The following is a 22530-nucleotide window of genomic DNA, read 5'->3' on the forward strand; positions in this document are numbered from 1 at the left end:
CATATTAAACAAAAACTGGGCCCAGGATTGAGCCCTGTGGGACTCCTTTGGTTGCAGGAGCTGCATCTGATTCATGGTTACCCAGTGCAACACATTGTTTTCTGTTCACGAAGTAATTTCGAGCCCATTGTTAAAGCCAATCATTTGTAAGCATCTCAAAAGACGCCTGTGGTCCACAGTGTTGAAAGCTTTTGTTAAGTCAATAAAAAAGGCAGCAGAAGTGCTTCTTCCTGTCTACGGCCATGGAGAGGTCGTTTAAAACTGGTGTGGTCAAAGAGAGGGTGCTGTGTTTTTCTCTAAAGCCAGACGGAAAGTGAAACAGGATTTTTTTCTTTTTTTTTATTTGAAATTTTAGCAAAGCATAACAGTTTTAAGACCGATCTACAGTTAATTAGATCTGTCGCCTCTCCTTTATGCAGCGGTATAACATGAGCCGTTTTTCAGATTCCGAGAATTCTACGAGGTTAAATATAAAAAGATAAAATATGTATGTAACACATTATAAAATAACTGGGGATGCAAGACGCAAGGAACAGGGGTCCAAACCGTCCTCACCTATAGTTTTCAGTGGGTTGACAGCAGTGAGAGCATTAGCTACTATTAATGGACAGAGTCTGAGACATGAAAAGACCGTGGCTCCGGTTAACAGCAGAAATTAAGTCAGACTGATTCAAAAGAAGGTTTGTCAGTGTTTTCGAATACATGACTGCCTGAAGAAAAAGTTACATTAAAAGTTTAGCAAAGTTCTTTCTGATCTACCAATTCATTATCAACTACAATTTTGGTGGGCTAACAGAGGTGTTGAGAGAATTTACTGCCATTCTGAACGTTGGAATTGTTGGTGATCAAGCTGAGATAATGATCTGATTTGGCATGTCTACTTGCAGAGGTACATCCATCTCTCAGGTCACCTAACTGAGAGTCAGTCCCCCCCCCCCGGTGCATCTGGCAACACTCCAAGCTAAATTTCACTAGTAAACCAGGGACTCAATCCATCTCTTATTCATAGCTTTTTGTGGGCAGCATGTTAACCGCTGCTAGGAACGAGTTACTGAAATGGTCTAGTGCTAAACTGACATCAGGAACTTTAAACGCAAGTTCAATTTCCCTCATTGTTAGGTCAGAAAAGCTTACTCATTAAAATGTTTAACATATTCTTCTAACCGCCAGCTGAGAGCCTGTTTTTTTTCGTGGTAGCCTTTCTAATGCATCCGATCAGGCAATGATCACGGAAACCAAGATCAAAAACTCCTGAGGCAGTAATATGTTAATTCTGTTGGACTGAACTGAATCAATCAGGGTAAACTTGGTCTTTTAGGTTTCACGATGCACAAACCATGGGACCGTTTAGAGGGGTCTGAGTTTTTTGGTCTCCGTCCATGTGAGACAGTAAAACCGTGTAAAAACACTCAACTGTGAACATTTATTGGCATAGCAAGTAGCACTAAATGCTTTTCTGGGGCATTACTCACAATCTGGCAACCCGGACCAGGTTACTGAGGCTGTATGAAGTTGAAGTCAGTGATGAGCAATGCAGCCGAGCCCAGACTCTCTATAACCACACTGTCAAAGACTGAAAGGAGCCTTTTGGTCAGCTCTAGCCAGTAAGTGAGGTTTTAACAGGGAGCCATTATGCTTTTCCGGTTTTGCCCTTTCATTTTGTGTGTTATGTAGCCCAAAGTACACACCAGAGGGAGTAACTCTCTCCCACAAATACCACTTTTCTGCCTTATTGGAATTCCAGTCCTTTTCTACTGTTACAATATGATGCAACCTCGTAACCCAATCCTTACTGCCCACCCACCTGCAAGCTTGGTGCGCCCTCATACAACTCGCAGCAAATACTGGAGGCCGAGAGTTCACTTTTGTAGCCGTGTCAAGAAGACGCTGACCTGACTGTCAGAATCTGACTCTGGCTCAAACTAATATGACAGAACTGAAACCATTGGAAAAGTAGCCACACCGTTGCTAGCAGATGCTCATGAGAGAAGAGCCTGTCTGTAGACTGCAAGACAGGGGCGGAACATGAAGGGGTGGAACCACTCTGTGGGTTAACCATTCACGACAGAGTGGACGAGCTGACCAGTCCGAGTAAACTAGGCTCATCGGGAGGGAGGGCTTAAAGAAACAGAGAGGGTGGAGAGGTACAGTATGAAGCACGTTAATCTATTCTAGTTGACCCCAAAAATGAAATTACAATGCTGAAAATTAATATAACTGGTCCCCTGTAAGCCCCTCAAAAACCATGTTACACCCAAGTACATGCAAAACTCTGTTGGTCTTGTCCAGCGCAGTTATAAATCAGTCCTGCTTCTTTGTGCTCCAGACAGACGGCCCGATAACCACCACACTGTCATTTATCCAGGGAAATAAATACAGTTGAGAACATGCCAGCTATCAACTCGGAGTAGAAGGAAATGCATTTGGTCTGTCCAGGGCGATTAAAGCTGACATTATCGCCTCAAATTAGAGCACTAACACAGACCGTTAGGAGCAGAGTCTCGACAGCTCTACCTCTATCTACTGGCAAGATATCATCACAGCTTTGACAGGGAAGGACTGTTCGACTGACATGAAAAGACTAACCATAACTCACTGCTTTTGCGTGACATGCAAGCTGGTTAACTCGTTCACTGTAGATGTGCCAATAATGCACGTTGCTGGTGATTTGCCAGTATTCAGTATACATACTTACAACATATAGTTAGTAATACGAACCATTTTTAACAAATGAATGAAATGCCAAAGAGTTTTATTGTGTAAAATAGCTTAAAAACAGGCCTTAATATTTTTTTTTATAATAAAAAAAGGCTCTTCAAGGGTTCTTTAGTCAAGAAAGAGTTCAAGCTCAAACCATTAACAAGGAACCCTCTGCACAAATCATTTTTTTTTTGCATCATGAAATGCAAAAAAACACAAGGTTCTTCAGCCAAATGTGCTGTAGATGGCTATACATAGAACCTTTTTAAAAAGTGTTTGGGCTGTTATTCTAAAGGCTAAACCAAGTCTAAAGGTTATCATTACCAGCAGCTCTTTCCATACATCTCTCCAATATTCGCCCCTCACTAACAACCTGGACAATAACCCCCACCCCCCCATCATTTAGTGTGTTATGTAGCTTTTAAAGAGGGTAAACAGTCTGAAACAAAGTTTGTTACAAAGTTCAAAGCAAACAGCAGAACGAGTAACTCTGTGCCACAGTAACCACTTTTCTCGCCTGCCATCAAGATGCCATCTTGTAACATAATCCTTATTGCCCGCCTACCGGCAAGCTTGGCACACCCTCACACAACTCACAGCAACTAATGGAAGCTGAGAAGAATTTGTTTGGGTTTATTTTTCTCCTCATTTATTCAGAGGCGGAACGTACAGAAGGATGCTACTACCGCTTTCAACTGCTCTGGCCACTGACCAGTGGGCGAGCTGACCAATTGGAGCATGCTGGGCTCACCGAGGGGCATGGCTTACAGGCACATGACACGTATGCTAGACGAATAAGTGTTCTTTTGTTTATATTTTGACTCGAGAACAAATACAGAGCACCCAAAACGAAAATACATTAACCCATCCTCTACAGCACACTTAAATGTTTTTTTTCCTGCAGTTTTTGGTGCACAATTTCTATTTATTGACATTTATTGGAGTTGAACATATTTAACAAAAATGAAATGTGCAAAAAAATTTAACACAGGCCACATTTTAAGTTTTCCTTTTTGTTAAATTCAGCAAATAAACACAACTGTGCATTAAAAATGTGCAAAAGTGCGGCCTCTGCAGAGGAGGTGTTCACTTATTTTCACTCAACCAACAAAACGGGTCATTTGATTGGGGCCCAAATTTCTGCATATGACTGTACAGAAGGCTCTCTCACACAGGTTCGTCTTTGCTTTACTCTTTTTGTGTTGAGCTGCAGCTCCCCCTGCAGGCAGACTGGACCCTCTGTACACCTTCTTTGACAGTTGTTAACTAGGATGCTTTTAGAGCTAATTTACATGTAAATTGACCAGTGTCAACCTCATCAATAAAACTGGCCTTGTGTGAAAAACTGGGAAATCAGAACCGGCTGGATGAAGAATGGCCATCCTGAAATTGAAATGAACAAAACACACCAATGCTTTTGCCAGAAGCTCCTCTGCTCATTTAGTCAATCGGTCACAGCTACAGCAACTTTTACAGGCCAATAAGATTGATTTGAACATCCCGAGTGAGGCTGTAACAGTGCGGAATAATCTGCAAAATACGGCTACTTGTGTGCCTGTGAGGTGAGCCGATTCACAAAAACAACATCCAATGAAATCACCTGAACAGACGGCACTGTGCAAAAGTATGAGGCACTTAAATCTTAGTTGAACAAAATTGTGTGCAGCAAGATTTAAATCAAATTCAAAAGACTTTTAATATCTTTTAAAGATCTCATCAAAAATAAGACCATTTCTAGTGCACACAAACAAACGGCATGTATTAATGTCTATTTAACCATCTTTGAGACTGCATGGTCCCGGTCAGTGTGGTTGACAATCATCATCAGTTGTTCCATCCTCTAGCCCAGGGATCTGCCACTCAAACGTTGCGGCTCTTAACATTTATGTCCACTTCAATGAAGTACCGTTTTACCATCTTGGTTTTAAATGTCTCTCAGTTTGCACTAGTGTTCTAGTATAAGCTAAAAATATAATATAAATCAAAATGCAGACTCTGCTCTGCTTTAAGCTGTGGCTCAGCTATAGCCGCTTTTCTCACATCTCTGGCAGGAACCTTTTCCTCAAAAGCATATGTATACATTTTTTTTACGAGGCTGAAGTCGCTTCTCATTTGCCAGCTTCTTGTTCAAAGTTTCCCGTACCACCTTATATGGTGCCCGAGGCTTCAGGTTCACGATTTCTTATTGTTTGACAGTTTCTCGCTGCAGATTAAACGTATCAGGAAACCAGCTGAGTGCTTATTAATGCAAATAAGTCCATTCACCTCCAAATGATCAATGTTTGTCTTTAATATTTCTCTTTGCCTTTTCGTTAGCAACTAACTAGGTGAGGCTGTTTTCTGCTTGACTGTTGTGAATGTGTGCGGCCCATCACTGCTCCTTTCTCTCAGCTTGGAATGTGCTGGTTCTGCCAACACTGGTTTTAAACGAGAAGTGTGCCTGGTCAAGCAGAACGTTTCTGTGACTGTCATCCTCAACTGGTCACAAGTGACAAGAGAAAATGTGGTACGGGAGTGTTTATGCTCCATTGTTCCGACTGCATGTCACTCGCAGCAAGCAGCAGAACAGACTGGAACAGCCATGCACTCACATTTTTCATGCTGGTGTTTAGAGTCAAAAGGCAGCTTGCTAGAACACAAGAGAAATACGAGTACGGCAGATATTACAAGTTTTAATTTTCATGTTTTTGTTACTCAATGGTCTGGTGGACCCACCACATTATTATTATTATTATTATTATTTTAAAATCAATGCAGCCAAAAACAATTTATGTAAAAATATCAGATGTTTAAAATATCACAAGTGGCCAGCGTAGGGTTACCCTTTAGCAGCTGTAGCCAGTCAGCAGCCTCTAATCTTCATACACACACACACACACACACACACACACACACACACACACACACACACACACACACACACACACAAGGCCATGTAGGAGGAAAACAGAGTGATGGGACACAGCACCTCCACTTTTATTCCCCATGTAATATAAAAGTGTAGGGGGCTTACAGTGTGAAGGCACTTAAAATGTGCTGTTTTATATGTTCCTGACGGAAAATGAGCAAAGGCCAGGAGATCTCAGGTAGAAATAATAATTAATTGCATGTTTGTCTTTTGTTAAACACTGAAAATGGGTCCCACAGACCCAAACACCACACAAGGGTTAAGGCAGCTCCAGACATGTATATGGAGTCCACAGGTAAAATATTGAGTATCAAAATGTCAGAAATTTGTTGCAAATACAAAGAATTCATTTTATTTTTTCCCAAAAACATTTTACTCATTTTCACTGTGACATAAATGTATTACTTATTTTGCAAGCTTTGCTTTCACTATTGTCCATTTGTTGATTTTGCATTTCTTTTTCTCAAAATTCCCCAGATCTCCGATCGAGCATCTGTCGAATGTGGTGCAACAACAAACCTGAACCACGGGCATTCCAACTCGGAACTTACAGGACTTTAAAATCCTACTGATAACGTCCAGATACCACAGGGCACCTTAAGAGCTCTTTAGAGCCCATGCCTTGGCATGTCTGAGCTGTTTGCCAGCACAGGTGGCCTTTAAAGTTACGTTCACATTACAGCCTCTCTGCTCAAATCCGACCTCTCTGACTCGATGGTTCACACTCGTTTAGGTAAGTGAATCAAATCTGTTATTAAATGTGATGAACCGGCGTCCTGAAATGACCCTCATGAGCTCCTCCTACTCAGTAACATCATGTGAACGAATCACTGCATCATCATCACAAACTAACAAGCAGAACAAGCTTCGCTGAGAAGATCATTAACTCTGATCAGCTCTCAGCTTCATTAGTAGAACCAGACGAAGCAGAAAAAGGGGAGATGAGCTGCTTTTCCACCGTTTACAGGCTTTAGCTTCCGTTTGGCGCTGCTGCCATGGTAACGCTGAACGATGGCGCAGAGAAGAAGCACATGAATTCCGATCTGAGCGTCATATTAAGGTCGCATGGCCATGAATCGGATACGTATCCGATCTAAGACCACGTACGAAAGCGGCTCAGGTCGGATGTGAAAATATCAGATTTATGTCTCCACACAGCCCTGAAAACATCAGATCTGAGTCACATCAGGGCAAAACATCTGATTTGTGCCACTTCAACCAGAGAATGTGAGCACAGCCTATGTTTTGGGTCAACTGCTTCCCATAATTAATCTCGTCAATCTAATTTGGCCTTTTGTTACTAATATCACCTCTTTTGCACACAAATCTGCTGGAAACTGCACAAAAAGTTAAACCTTGTGTGTTTTTGTTTTGGCATTCAGAACAATATTCAATCTTTGGGTGGCAGTTTTGTATTTCAGCTTTTGAAATGTTATTACACATACAGAAACCTGCTCTCAATTCCACACCTGGTCCTTGCACTATATTGCACAGTTGGGGAATGGGCTCGGTTGCAGTAAAATTGCATTAGACCCGATTCCAATACACCTGAGTTCAACTGGAAATATCCTAACAAATGGAACAACAGAGACGAAAAAAAAATCCCATACCAGCTTGACTAGCTTGAGGGCATTGAAGGGAGCGGTGGAGTTGGTGTAACGAGCCAGCGTCTGCTAGCATGTAAACTTAGCCTGTCCCATGAGGATGACCTGCCACCTATTGTTAGATCACAGAGGGCCTGTGGTAGTAATGAGGCACACGTAAAAACAAACACACAGTCATATCATTTGCACTTGCTTGATATTGAGAACAGCACATGCTTAAAAATGTTAAATAAACTTATATTACAGTTAAAGGCTTATATTTATAGTCTGTCATATTTTGTATATGTCTCTTATGTTTGACAAAGGGCCAATAGTTAAAACCGAAGTGCGTATAAAATGAACGACGTTTGACTTTTTATTTTATTTATTTATTTATTTTTTACACTTAAGCCCACCTCCCATCCCTATTCATATACACAAATCACCCCCCCCCTCCCCCACGAAGCTACAATGGAGAGCAGGGATCCTCTACATAGTTCGCTAAAGGGGTTGTAGCCGTAGCAACAGTGACGAAATAAGGTATGTCCAAGTTGCAACAGAGATTGCGGGGAGATGACAGTCCTGTGCTGTATGGGGGAAAGCATAACATCTGGCTTAGCCAATCAGATCAGACCCAATAAAGTGTAAGTCAATCATATTTGAGTATAAAATAATGGAAATTGCTGATTTGCCATGAGTAAGCACGTCTTAGCCAGCTTACCTGAGAAACGCTACAGACCATTTTCTGTTACTTTACTACTCAATTGTACAGCATTATTGACAATTATTATTATTATTGACAACATCTGATTTGCTGGAGTTATCACATTATTAATTATTATTACCCAATGAAAGACACACACACACACACACACACACACACACACACACACTTTCTAAGAAACAATAAAAAGGTATTTTTCAATTTTAAATGTAACCTAGACAAGCCAAGATTTTGGCACATCATCCAACGAGGAGAAAAGACCTCATTTAGAGGACAGCAAGTCACCCCGGGCATGTGAAGCCTCACTGGGTATGACTAGTACTGGCTTAAGAGCTAGCAGAACGGACTGGGAGCCTCCTTCCCAGCTCACACAAGTCCACCCTTTTAACCTACAATGGGTAAAACATCAGGTTAATTATGACCAAGTCTTGTAAGTACTGTCAGGTATGTGGATGAGATGCTGTTCATAGCCCGTCATAAACGCATACATTTTGTAGCAACCCTATAAAATATGATACTGACTAGAATGATTTCTACAGTTCTGTTTAACACGGCCGACAGTTAGAGCTGGGCGATACGGCCAAAAATGTTATCACGATAAACAAAATTAACATCATAACACAAACAGTGGAACGTTTCACAAATCTGTGATGGGAGAGTGGGAGAAAGAGTCTGGTGAGCTGTTTTTACCAGCTGGAAAACCATGGCTGTTTAGTTTCTCAACAATGTCAACGAACATAGTACGAACAGCAAACATTAGCTGTCTCGGTATGTCAGCGATGGATCACACCACCTTACTGCAGTCAGTCCTTCCACATCCATGTCGGAGCATTTCACAGTATTCAAATACCAGCTAGCAGACAACTGGATTTCTCTGTAGTAGTTTGAGGGGTGAACTACACTATATCTAACCAGGCAAACAGAACTCCTTTCAGGTAAGTTTAAACTGAATGTGCTGCTTCTGTGTCTTGTTTGATCTATAGTTTCATCAATTCACGGCGTGGCGCGGGTGACTGAGCGCTGCTTCAAGTTAGTCATCTGCTGAAAACAGCTAGTTTGGAAAGATAGCGTTCTCCCGCTCTCTAATACCTCACAGCTTCCTCAGTTTACTTTAGGTTAAATCAGGGCAACTCACATGAACCCACTTCTTTCACTTTCACTGCTTGGGAATGCACTAATACTCAAATATGACTGTCTGAGGACTGTAACAGGATGTTAGGTGTGAGGAGTAGACGTGATTTAATGCTGCTAAAGCTTGTTAGGATGCAAGGAAACAGGCGAGTTCACTGTAGGTCAGTACAGTTACGCCACTTGCCACTTACACTCCGTCACAGGAAAACAGATCACAGCTCGCGCCGCTCAAACATGGAATATAGCTATAACTCCATGTTTCAGACGCTGCTAAAGTATATTTGGCAGTTCATTTTTACTTGTCACCCCCCTCCCTCTCTAACCATGTCGAAAAACTCGAAAGTGCGCCCTCTCCTGGCGACAACGAAGTAGTGTTGCTTTCCTTGCAGTAGAAAACACCACCAGGGCTGTCGGTAGAAGGTGGAAGTGTGAGAATGGTGTACTATATCGGAAAGTTATCGTTATCGTTTTAATGCCCAGCCCTACCTACAATATTTCTTAACGTGAAAAAAAGCTCTCGGAACTAGGAAAAAATTGTTTCGTTACCTTAGACGAAACTAGCTTCTTACATGCCGACTTCTTTTCGGTGCAGCAGTTACACTCTGGTGCCAGAGGAAAATTTGAGTAAGAAGCTGGTGAATAAGAAGCTAACTTAGGGTTTGCTTATTGTGGATTGCTGCAGCCGGCGCAGTACACTCATGCAAGAGGTCAGTTATTTGCTGCCAGTCTCCTCGGAGCAGTGTGGAAGAGATTTCTCAGCTCAGGACAGAATTAAATATTCTATTCCAAGCAGCTGGTGTTTCTCCACAACTGAAGATCTGTTACAGATCAGTACAGAGGGAAGCCTGTTTGAGAGATTCAATCCTACCAGCTCTGTTATTCAGTAGGTACTCTCATCTAAACTCTCCAGGAGGCTCAACTACAAAGACTGGCCAGAGTTTACTTCTGAGTCTAGAAGTTTAAAGAGATTTTATGATAACTGTGTGTGGGTGCATTCCACTTTGGTTGTTTTTCAGTCTTTTGTTTTGATATATTTATATATGCACACATTTATAAACTCTCTCACACACACACACACACACGGTAAGCAGAGCTGATAAAATAGACAATGAGTGTAGAAACATGGAGGTGGTCACAATACTCAAGAATCAATGAACAAAATATGATGTTAGTATAATGGGATTCCATCCAATCAGCTCCTGGCTACTATGGCATTGTGTAGGACTTCAATTTAAATTAGCCCTTTTTTTGCCAAGTAGGCCAGAATATTGACCTTCTCTGACTTGTGGCTTGACTCCTGAATGTAGTGCGCCAGGCTACCAGTAAGTTGTGGCTGTGAAATCATTTGGGATTTGGTTTCAGCGTCGCTTGTGTTTTGCTGCGTCTCGTGTCGATGCTGCTTGCTTATTTCCAGTGCCGCGGTATGTTATTGCACATGCGCAGACTGAGAAATCTGAAAGAAATCAGAGTAAGAGCCCACATGCACTGACAAATCTGAGCGAAAATCCAGGATCTTTATCAGTTTCTTAATCAGATTTCTAGACCTTCGTCTGATCTAAGAAATACTGTTTACAGGGCCATTTAAATAATCATAACTGCAGGAATCCGATTTTTACCAGATTATTGAGTGCATGTGAACACATTCACTGCTCTGCTTACTGTAGTTAGCTTACTCTAGAGCACAATTAAAGAAACAACTTAGGTGCTTCCTTGACCTGACTTCCCCTACCCGACCACGAGCTAGCATTAAGGCTCGGCAGTCGTGGGCTGGAGGTTAGGGAACCAGCCTTGTGAACGAAAGGTTGCTGGTTCGATCCCCTCAGGCAACAGTACTTGACTGAAGTGCCCTTAGGCAAGGCATCTAACCCCCAACTGCTCCCAGGGCAGCCCGGACAGGGCTGCCCACCGCTCCGGGCAAGTGTGCTCACTGTCCCCTAGTGTGTGTGTTCACCAGTGTGCATGTAGGTGGGCGTTTCACTACACGGATGGGTCCAATTCGTCTGCGTGCAAAACACAGTTGGCTAATGGTTCTGAAATCTAACTCTAATTGTGCTTCACAGCAGGACAGTAACACAATATACAGGTATGTTAGATTCATAGTACATTCATAGTATTCGGTCATTAAGAACACCCCAACACCACTTTGGTAGCCATACTGATGATTTTTGAAAAGCGGCAGCTCAATGATGAATCTTTCCACCCTACCATATGTAGGAACTTAAGACTGCTTGTTGTTGTTTACAGGTATCTATAACGGGTCTAAACCTGCAGCTATTGAGTGTTGTAGCAGAGGTGATGAAAGCCATGATATAGCCTAAAAAGTGTGCTGCACAGCTCTAACACCATGTGCACACTTAATAAGACTGATTCCTCATCTGCGCAGCACAACTGGTGAAATAAAACCCTGAACATGGAGCTCAAAAACAGCATCTCCATCATTCAAACGCTGCCACTTCCCTCTTCTCCACGTCAGTGAGAAACACACACACAGAGACCGTGAACTACGCACTGATACATAATTGATGAGCCTCTAACGACAGCATTTTGACGAAAGATAGAAAGATACAGAGCAGAACGAAAGCCAGCATCAGCATAAAAGTTGAATGAATGGATATAAAAGCTCCGTTTGTAGCCCCACACTGCCCCCTGCAGGCCTAAAGCTTCTTCTACAGCCTTTTCAAACTGCATGCATTATTTGATGTGGCAGAATGGATGCACTTGTCATCACGTTTTAAATAAGGAAAGGTGCTGATGTAACAAAGCCAAAAGAAGAGCTGAGAAGCTGTAAAAGAGACAGATCAGCTGGTATTCTCGTGATGGCTGAGCGCAGGAAGTAGAAACGACAACAGTAAAAAGGCAGTGGCGGCCCCATCTCTCTGAATACTGTCACCCATCCTGATTTCAGGGAGCTAAAAACGTCAATGACGTTTATAAATGGCTGATATATTTATATCGGTAAAACATGAAACTCACACCAACAGCTTTAGGTGAAAGATAGTCGACATGAAACCACTGTAAGTCAGTCAAAGTGATTTGATTGAAAAATGTGCTTTAGAGCCAGAATTGCTCACACTGGTGGTGATCAGAACCAGAAGATCATCACTACTTTACCTTTACAAGTATCAACATTACATATACAAAATGTCAAACATTCGTCAATATTCAATAAACTCGATCCTTTAAATATTTAGTGAAAAATCATTAGAAAAGCCAAACAACCAACACATTTACCACTTTTAAGAACCCACAAACTGAGTGTAGGTCATCATGAGCATCACACAGGTGCCAGCTCCTCACACAGGACTAACTGGAGATTGGCACAAATAATTGATAACTGCTGGTAACTATGACGACAACAATAAAAGCAACAATAAGACAGTAAATAACAAAATTGAAGTATTCAATAGACAGCTTTACTCTTACTGTTGGCTCTCTGCTCACTTTGGATAGTAAATTAAATGACTATATTTATGTTTCAGACATCATGCATCCCATCAGTACCACTGCAAGAGACCCAGCTTTCTCTGAAATCAGCCACTTCACAAGAAACCACTCTGAAAGAGAGTTTACATCTCATTGACTGCAACATTTCTCTTTAAAAAGTTGGTGTAATTCCCTTCACACAGTGCTTGTCTGACTGATATGACCGTCAGTGTTCAACGGTCCCACTTCTTAAACTCATAACAACAGAAAGTCGTAATAAAGCCTTATAACCTAAAATCGCCATTGGCAATAAATTCACAGAACCTTAATATCAGTCAGTTACATGTACTTACTGGGGGTCTCCAGCGTAGCTCAGCTGAGCAGGCCGGATGCCGAAGTGTACAATGATGGGGAAAGTGATGACATTAGGGTTGAACTGTTCACGATCCAACTGGTCAATCCGTACCGAGCTGGGTTTCTGTTTAAAACACACACACACACACACACACACACACACACACACACACACACACACACACACACACATACACACACATCAGAAAAGGTGCAAAACTCTGATGTCACGATGATTCAGTACACAATTTAAAGTTTCACTGCACTTGAAAAAGTAGTAGTAAAATCTAAAATATGGACAATAACAATAAGGGATGCACAGAAACGTCAGCCAACACTTTATAAATCATTTTAACAGTGATGTGCGTTTCCTTTGCTTTCCGACTTTGAACTGAAAAGAATGAAAACATGAAAACAAAAAATATTTGTAATCGCTGAGCGTCGCATCATGTCTGATATAAACACTCAGCTCTAACACTATATCTGTAACCTATAACTCTCTAGCCAACTCCTTGACCATGCTCCTGAAACTGAGGTCACACAAGCTCCAGTTATGAGTTGGACAGTCCTATTTGTGGACGCTGTGAAGTAATTTATTGTAAATGAATGCGCCACGTCAATAAAGTACGGTTAGCTAACTGACCACTAAGCTTACACATCATTTTACATCATTTTACTCCTAAATTTAAGGTGGGTCTAGCTATCGCGCTCCCATGAATGAAGTTAATTACTTACAGTAGGAACTGTGTAATAAACACTGTTTACAGATCTAGAAAAGCTGAAATAAGCTACTTGCTGGGAGTTTTGTTTGGGATGAACATGTTTGAACAATGCCTTCTCTGATTTGTACTTTGGAAGAAAATGGCAGAAAAGACCAACATTATTCTTCCTCTGCCAGTTCATAGTACAAATATCCCAAAAACTACAGATGATAGTTTTTGATGCCAACCATTCTCTGGTGTCATCACTGGATTACATGGCTTGTCCTGTAGCCTACACATTAGTGCATGAGTAATAAAACAATCATTATTACATTTTAAATTACCCCAAAAACTGATACAATTTGAAGAGCGTGAGTGAAATCATTTGTGCCTGTTCGGATTACCATGCCAGGGTTGGTGACAATCATGCCCTTGCACTCCTCAGCATATTTCTGCCATTCTAGCTCCTCCCACTGTAGCATGTTAGCAATTTCCTCTTCAGGAACCAGAGGCTTATTACTGCGTAATAAATACAGCAGCACCTGATGCATAGACAGCACCTCTTTACCTCCATCTGAAACACACCGACACAATGACATCACTAAAGTTAAACCCAGTTTAAAACAGATCTGTCACTTCCTCAGGGTGGGAAGGGTGTTTCTTCCTTTCTTATTTTTAATTAGCAGTTTGAAAAGATGCGGCAACCCTTCACGTATCTCAGAGGAAGCACGTACAGCATCTCTGGGTTTGGATACCCCCCAACACACACACACACACACACACACACACACACACAGTTGACATAAAAATAAATATACTATACCATTTACACAAGCAGGACACTAGCTAATAAAAGCAGAACAGTTGGGGCAAAACAGATGCTAAAGTCTGTCATAAGCTCTTCACATACCTACATACATACATACATACCTACATACATACACACACACACACACACCTACATACATACATACATACATACATACATACATACACACACCTTATACAATAAACATGTCATTTCTATAAATACATACAATAAATCACTTTTAACAAAACTACTTAAATGAAACACAGCATGCTGTCCTGATACCAGACACACACAGTCTGACTGACCTGGGAGGAAACGGACAAATCGAGGCATGAAGTGAAACCTCTGGCAGCCAGGGGGGTCACTGTGCTCTGGACCTAAATGGAGGCAATATCACAGCTGGGTCATTCAAAACAAGCCTGAGTGTGTGAGTGAATAAAGTGGAGCATTCTGGGTGATCACTAAAAGTCTACACATAAAAATGATTCAAACATTTTATTGTTAAAAAGTCTTTTGCCTCTAAAGTTTTGGTTTTACAAGTCCCGCCTCTTAACCATGCTGTGTGATTCAGAGCTGTACAGGTCAGAGAGGGACACAACCTGGCGCAGTGTCAGCTTACCTGTGAGGTTCCAGTCGTACAGCTCGAGGATGTCCTGGAACAGATACGAGGCAAAAAGCTCCAACCCCTTCACACAGTAATTCTGAAAAAGGGCAACACACACACACACACACACGCGCGCACACACACACACACACACACACACACACACACACACACACACACACACACAGTTAAAGATGGGAGAATGCAGTTCCTTCCTACTAAACTAATTAAAACACTTAAGGCTTTCTAAGGCTTTGTTCACACGGCAGGTAAAAGTGGCTCAAATCCGATCTTTCTTCACGTGTGACACAGCAAACGTTCCTTCAACTTACATTTCACATATTTAAGTTTTAAACTGTACATTTAAAGATCATTTCTAGACGAGAAAGCACAAAACGTAACATGCACAAAAATGGCTGGAGAAAGTAAAAGAGAAAACCAAACAAACGGAAAGAAAAAACAACTTCCAGCAAGATGTTCAGTCTGAGACACTCAGCATGATAAAATGTTTCCCAACACAATCTAGCAAGCCAAAAGGCATTAACAAAGGCACAGAGAAAAAATAAAGAGAAAGGAATAAAAAGGAAGAGCAGCAGTGCTAAGGAGGAAAAAAACTGACCTCAGGAGACATTTCCTCTATGAAGTGAATGGTGTAATCAATGTTGAAGCGAATTACTCTGCACAAAGGAATCTGAGAGAGAGAGAGAGAGAGAGAGAGAGAGAGAGAGAGAGAGAGAGAGAGAGAGAGAGAGAGAGAGAGAGAGAGAGAGAGAGAGAGAGAAAGAATGAATATGCTGGTACAAATCCCATTTATCCTCACCTAATTCAAGGCGTAGTATCACACAAACCAGTTTGTGAAATCAAGATTAAGATTACACTACTGAAGACAGACACTAGGGGGCAGTGAGCAGGCCTATCCACAGCACCTAGGGAGCAGCTGGGGGTTAGGTGCCTTGCTCAAGAGCACCTCAGTCACTTACTGTCGGCTCAGGGGATTGAACTCAAGGCTGGTTCTCCAACCTCCTGCCTTAGACCACTCGGCCACTCTACCTCTAAACAGTAATAAGTACGTTATATAATGTATTCAAATTACTATTGTGAGTTTAAAAATCATAAGAATAATTTCAAACTTCAAATCATATTTATTGCACGTGTCTCACAACTAGGACAGGTCGGAAGTAGTTTTGTATTGCTGCGTAACGTCAGCAGCGTTAACCTGGTGGCACATTCATTGCTGTTTTCAACTGGAAATGCAGAGCCTTTCAAAGATCCACAGCACTCAACTGAAAAAAGGACGATTATTTATCCAATTAGCAACACTTAGAACAATAATGCTCATGTCTGCTAGCGCCTCTTTAATGTTGTTAGTTTCAAGATAACGTTAGTCCACATTCACTTTCCCACACTGCATTTATTAGTGCTATAAACTGACGCGTGAGAAGCGAAGACTAACTAATTATACATTTCCTAGCATTTGAGAGATCCTGCTGGTGTGGGTTTCCTCCTCTTCAATGACTCACACAAAGCTTACCTGGGTGCAAACAGGCTGCTCTGTGTATAGTAGAGTACTATATAACTGTGTACAGCATACAGTAGAAATTATTATTTCTTTAAATTTACTTAACTTCCTGTGTAAAGTAACTTAAAAAGATTTTATTCTAAATCATTTTGGGTTGTTTTGCCTAAAAAAAAGGAAAAAACGACAAAAACGGAGATGCAAGGTTTTTTCCTAGTAAGAGAATGAAAGTGATCATCTAAATACTCAGATTGTCACTGTTAGTTAATTGCTGCCGAATCAAAGAATTTGAACAGAATTTTGTTAAAGAAGTAATCAAAGTCTTCAAAAGCCCCTTCCATTTCAATGTGGCTCCGGGATGTCGTACGTTTTCTTACTACGGAAAAGATAAGGTGCTGCTTGAAAGGCAATAATGCAACATTTTATTCCAAACGGGATCCTTTTTTTTAGATTTTAATTCACTTCAGGTTGTGCCAGCTGACTGAGGGGATTGATCTATTTATATATTTCTATTATTTATTTATTATTCTCTTTTAAATCTAACTGTAATAAATATTTTTCTGTTATCATGAATATGCAATGTCTAGTTAGAATTGGTCTGTTTTACTGTGTGTATGTGTGTTTTCGTGTCTCTTTGTGGAAGATAATTTTTTTTAAAAATTGCCGAAGTTTTTGAATGTGTGGAACTACTGGATGTGTCTGTTTTGATTTTATTCCTCAATAAAAAAGGAGAGGAAAAACAAAAAGGAAGTAATCAGGATGCCCTTAATGCAAACTGAATTTTACTTAATGCATTTTAATTTAATAAGTCATTACTTATGTTTGACAAAAACCAAGTTGCCTGCTGCAGTTTCTTACTAGCTGAACTTTTTTTTGACCAGTGTCCTGCAAAGCTCATCCAACGTAGCAACAGAAGCTACAAAAAAACACATTTGTGGGTGGAGCATGAATAGATTAACTGATTTCTCAGTACCGCCACTGGCATAACATGCAAATTGTGCAATGTTTATGCGGAATAGCATGCAAGTTATTCAGCCGCTTACGTTAGTGAGAGGAGTGTGGGAGAAGAGAGAAAATCCTTCAAACAGGTACTCGTGATCATCATACTCGATCACTGTGGGCCGGTCAGTCTGAGGAACACACACAGAGGAGATATCAATACGTTTGTTATGCACAGCATTAATGAATAAAATAAAATTTAAAAAAAATGAGAGAAGAAAAGAAAAAACAAAGAAAGGCCAAATAAAGGTCACATATTTAAGGTTGTAGATCTTGAGATCTTGAGAAGCCTCTCTGGGTGTTTCTAATCAGTTTGGCTCCCAAATGAAAATGTTATCTTAGGAAATCAGGGACCTACCAGGAAATTGGTGGGAGGAGACACTGTGATTCGGTAGTGGAAAAGTTTTCCAGCGTTGTTATTCATTGGGCGACATTGCTTCACTGGCTGAGAGGGACAAAGGTAAATAATACTGTCAACCTTTCTGATATTATCAGAGTCTCTGCAGTTTGTCTAAGCAGAGAAAAAAGAAAAAAAGGTTCTTGAAAGAAACAATCAAAACTTTTCAAAAAGTATTACAAAACACAACAAAACTCACACGAGCAGAAGAGCAACCCAGCTCATAAATGCCTACTGACAATATATACTGAGACGTTCATATAAGCAAAAAAAACGGTTTCCGTTAGCTCATTAGTACAGTACAGTAACTTCAGCGTTACCTCTTCTCCGGGGTAGATACTGTGACGGATTCCTGTTCTCCGAGCTTTTGCACTGCACTTACACAAAGGACCATCATTCATCTGCGGAATAAACACAGACTGGTCAAAATGCTAATTTAATGCTGCACAAAGTACACATAAATAAATAAATAAATAAATAAACAAACAAATATCATAACAGCATCCCCATTTTCTCCAAAACTAGGTTTACAATCTTGACTCTAATCTCAAAAAAAATCTAACAGCAAATTTTAACAAAAAACTTTTTTTTTCCAAATCCAAAAAAGATATTACATATGACAAAACTCTGGCTGGACGCGCAACTTATATATATATATATATATTTTTTTTTTTTTCCGGCAGATGAGGTTATGTAGAATGCATGTAGAAAATGGCCAAGTGAAAAATACTTGTATATTATTATTTGGCACTTAAAAAAACCTACTGGTGCCTAATTCTTTTCCTTTTAGGAGCTTGTGGCCCCTTAGGCTGCCTCGAGCCCTTCATCATGATGCACTTTTACACCCATCATACACTATGTTTCCAAAAGTATTCGGTCATCTGCCTTCACACGCATATGAACTTGAGTCCCATTCTTAATCAATAGGGTTTAATATGATGTCGGCCCACCCTTTGCAGCTATAACAGCTTCAACTCTTCTGGGAAGGCTTTCCACGAGGGTTAGGAGTGTTTATGGGAATTTTTCACTGTTATTCCAGAAGCGCATTTGTGAGGTCAGACACTGATGTTGGACGAGAAGGCCTGGCTCGCAGTCTCCACTGTAATTCATCCCAAAGGTGTTCTATGGGGTTGAGGTCAGGACTCTGTGCAGGCCAGTCAAGTTCTTCCACACCAAACTCGCTCATCCATGTCTTTATGGACCTGCTTTGTGCACTGGTGCGCAGTCTTGTTGGAACAGGAATGGGCCGTCCCCAAACTGTTCCCACAAAGTTGGGAGCATGAAATCTCTGGTGCTGAAGCATTAAGAGTTCCTTTCACTGGAACTAAGGGGCCGAGCCCAACTCCTGAAAAACAACCCCACACCATAATCCCCCCTCCACTAAACTTTACACTTTACAATGCAGTCAGACCGTCTCCTGGCAACCACCAAACCCAGACTCGTCCATTGGATTGAAAGACGGAGAAGCGTGATTCATCACTCTAGAGAACACGTCTCCACTGCTCTAGAGTCCAGTGGTGGCGCTTTACTCCACTGCATTCCACGCTTTGCATTGCGCTTGGTGATGTAAAGCTTGGATGCAGCTGCTCAGCCATGGAAACCCATTCCATGAAGCTCTCTACGCTGTTCTTGAGCTGATCTGAAGGCCACATGAAGTTTGGAGGTCTGTAGTGATTAACTCTGCAGAAAGTTGGTGACCTCTGCACACTATGCCCCTCAGCATCCGCTGACCCCGCTCTGTCATGTTGCATGGCCGACCACTTCGTGGCTGAGTTGCTGTCGTTCCCAGTCGCTTCCACTTTGTTATAATCCCACTGACAGTCGACTGTGGAATATTTAGTAGTGAGGAAATTTCACGACTGGACTTGTTGCACAGGTGGCGTCCGATCACGGCACCACGCTGGAATTCTCTGAGCTCCTGAGAGCGACCCATTCTTTCACTAATGTCTGTAGAAGCAGTCTGCAGGCCTAGGGGCTCGGCTTTATACACCTGTGGCCATGGAAGTGATTGGAACACCTGAATTCAATGATTTGGATGGGTGAGTGAATACTTTTGGCAACATAGTGCATTTTGCATGTTTTGTAGTCTGTAGAAAAGAGTGCAGTCTGACCTGTCCGGGGTCGTTGTACCACAGTTCATCGTGAAGGCGGTCAGGATGGGCTTTCTTCCTCTTTATCTCAGCAATGACATCAAACACCTCAGAGTCTGAGCTGCTGGAACAGCTACTGTCTCCATCAGAATCACACTCAGACTCACTCGAGCTTTCATCTACAACACAAACGTGAACACAGACAGAGAGATAAAGCCGTTTCATGGATAGTTAGAATTCTGCCAAAGCCACAAATAAAGAATGGAACAAATGTTATAAGCATTTTTAATGCAGTGCCGCCTGAGGGGTCGAAGGTCACGGGCATTCAGTGTTGGTTTTCTGCCTTGCTGCTTACTTGCAGAGATTTCTCCAGATTCTCTGAATCTTTTGTTGATATTATGGACTGTAGATGATGAAATCCCTAAATTCCTTGCAGTTGCACGTTGAGAAACGTTGTTCTTAAACTGTTGGACTATTTGTTCACACAGTTGTTCACTAAGTGGTGAACCTCGCCCCGTCCCTGCTTGTGAACGACTGAGCCTTTCAGAGATGCTCCCTTTATACCCAATCATGACACTCACCTGATTCCAATTAACCTGTTCACCTGTGGAACGTTCCAAACAGGTGTTTTTTTGAGCATTCCTCAACTTTCCCAGTCTTTTGTTGCCCCTGTCCCAACTTCTTTGGAACATGTTACAGGCATCAAATTCAAAATGAGTGAATATTTGCAAAAAAACAATAAAAGTTTATCCGTTTGAACATTAAATATCTCATCTTTGTAGTGAATTCAATTGAATATAGGTTGAAAAGGATTTGCAAATCATCGTATTCTGTTTTTATTTATGTTTTACTCAACGTCCCAACTTCATTGGAATTGGGGTTGTATTTGCACATTTCTTGTGAAGCCTCCTGATCAGCACTGATACATGAAGTTTACAAACAGGTGATAAACAGTTACACAAGAAATTCTGAGTATTAATTTAGAATCATAAGAAATGACACAGATCAAATTATTAGATAAACACCACGAGACAGAGTGTTAATTAAATGCCAAGTTAAAGAGAAATGTTTTAGATGCTTCATAAGTGAACACTAAGCTGATCTGTCTAATAAAAGGTGGAAGTGAGTTCCACAGTTTATAAGCAGAATAACTGAACGAGGCCTCTTCATGTTTTCTGTATTTAAGATCGCATGCTGGAACATAGACAGACACACTGCTGTGCTTTAAGCTTATTTAGAGCCTTAAAAACTAGTAGCAGAACCTTAAAATCGATCCTGAACGATACAGGCAGTCAGTGCAGTTTAGGATACGTTTTTGTTAGGATGCTGCTGCATTTTGTACCAGTTGTAAAGGATGTATTGTTTTCTTAGGACGTCCAGTAAGAAGATCATTACAGTGATCAACTCTGCTGTAACAAATGCATGAAGTTTCTCTGCGCTGCTCTGAGCTAGAAAAGGCCGAACTTAGTGAGTGGCGATATTCCTCAAATGACAGAAAGCTACTTTAGTAACTGCGCTTACAGGCGGGATAAAAGAGAGCTCCGAATCTAAGATCACACCCAGGTTTCGTACTGCAAGTCTTGAAATATCGTTATATGACGAAAATATATCACCCGTCCCATCTGAAATGGACTAATACTGTTGTGTTAGGCATGACGCGACTGCTTCCAGCTGTCTAATTTGATTGAATATCGTACCCTGATCCAAGTCCAGTTTGGTTTTTGGCGGCTCCCACTTGGGTCTGGAGGATTTGGCTCGTTCCTGCCTGCGGCCCAGCTCCTCCTCAAAACGCTCGTACAGGTCCCTCAGCTTACTGGTTCCCACCACTGTCGAGTCACCCTGGGAGAGACGCAGATTATTACAAATACATGCCTCTGTTCTAACGAGCTTTGTGTGAAACATTCCATATAGATTGATTTTCTCCTTACACGAATGTGAAAATTAGAGAATCATTCATTCAGCAATCAAATCAATACGTGGAAGTGATAGTTTGACAAAAAGCAAAATGTACACAATTTTTTTTACTTGCACCAAATGTACTCCATCAGCCAAGACAGGTTTAGAGTCCAAAGACTACATCTTTAATTTTACAATAAATCTAGGCTTTACGACAGCTGCTACTACTGTTTTCAGCAATGCAGCTTGATATTAGTCTATTTTTATAGGCAACAGTGGGTTACAGAGGCCTAGGCAATTGAGCCATGTGACAGGACGTTGTCAGTGCCTGACAAGTAACCCCACGACGATGTTTGAGGTTGCTTACAACAACCTGAAATGCCTGACCTAAAGCTTGTTTGAAAAATGCCTCTAGAATTGGCTCAATGTGGACGCCGTCAGGGTAGCATGGAGATTTCAACCCTCATTAGGTGGCCCATTGCTTGTCCTGCCTCTAACTGAATTCAATCTCTCAGTCTTGCTAATTTCGATGCAGTCCCTAAAATCATGGTAGTCTACAGCATCTAAAGTTTCTTCGCATAACTGTAGTGGATGGAAACTCGACTTCATTTGCTTTTTTCTGCCAAAATTTTGCAAATACGCATTACATTTTAACATGTTACTGTTAAAGACGGGGCCTTAAAAAATCATTAG

The 22530-nt window shown here is 41.2% G+C and overlaps 1 protein-coding gene across 2 annotated transcripts in view; it reads right to left on the minus strand.

Moving 5' to 3' along the window:
• drosha (drosha ribonuclease III) overlaps positions 1 to 22530 on the minus strand; it is a 241172-nt gene that overhangs the window by 212598 nt on the left and 6044 nt on the right. For both annotated transcript variants that reach the window (XM_037544473.1, XM_037544472.1), the window contains 10 exons: positions 21639 to 21780; positions 19963 to 20120; positions 18172 to 18252; positions 17813 to 17899; positions 17499 to 17585; positions 15559 to 15630; positions 14955 to 15036; positions 14641 to 14712; positions 13929 to 14098; positions 12823 to 12947 (listed from right to left, as the gene is read on the minus strand). In XM_037544473.1, the coding sequence (XP_037400370.1) occupies positions 12823 to 12947; positions 13929 to 14098; positions 14641 to 14712; positions 14955 to 15036; positions 15559 to 15630; positions 17499 to 17585; positions 17813 to 17899; positions 18172 to 18252; positions 19963 to 20120; positions 21639 to 21780 (1076 nt within the window). The remainder of the gene's footprint in view (positions 1 to 12822; positions 12948 to 13928; positions 14099 to 14640; positions 14713 to 14954; positions 15037 to 15558; positions 15631 to 17498; positions 17586 to 17812; positions 17900 to 18171; positions 18253 to 19962; positions 20121 to 21638; positions 21781 to 22530) is intronic.

This window comes from Pygocentrus nattereri, chromosome 13 (genome assembly GCF_015220715.1).
Source record: "Pygocentrus nattereri isolate fPygNat1 chromosome 13, fPygNat1.pri, whole genome shotgun sequence".
NCBI lineage: Eukaryota > Metazoa > Chordata > Actinopteri > Characiformes > Serrasalmidae > Pygocentrus > Pygocentrus nattereri.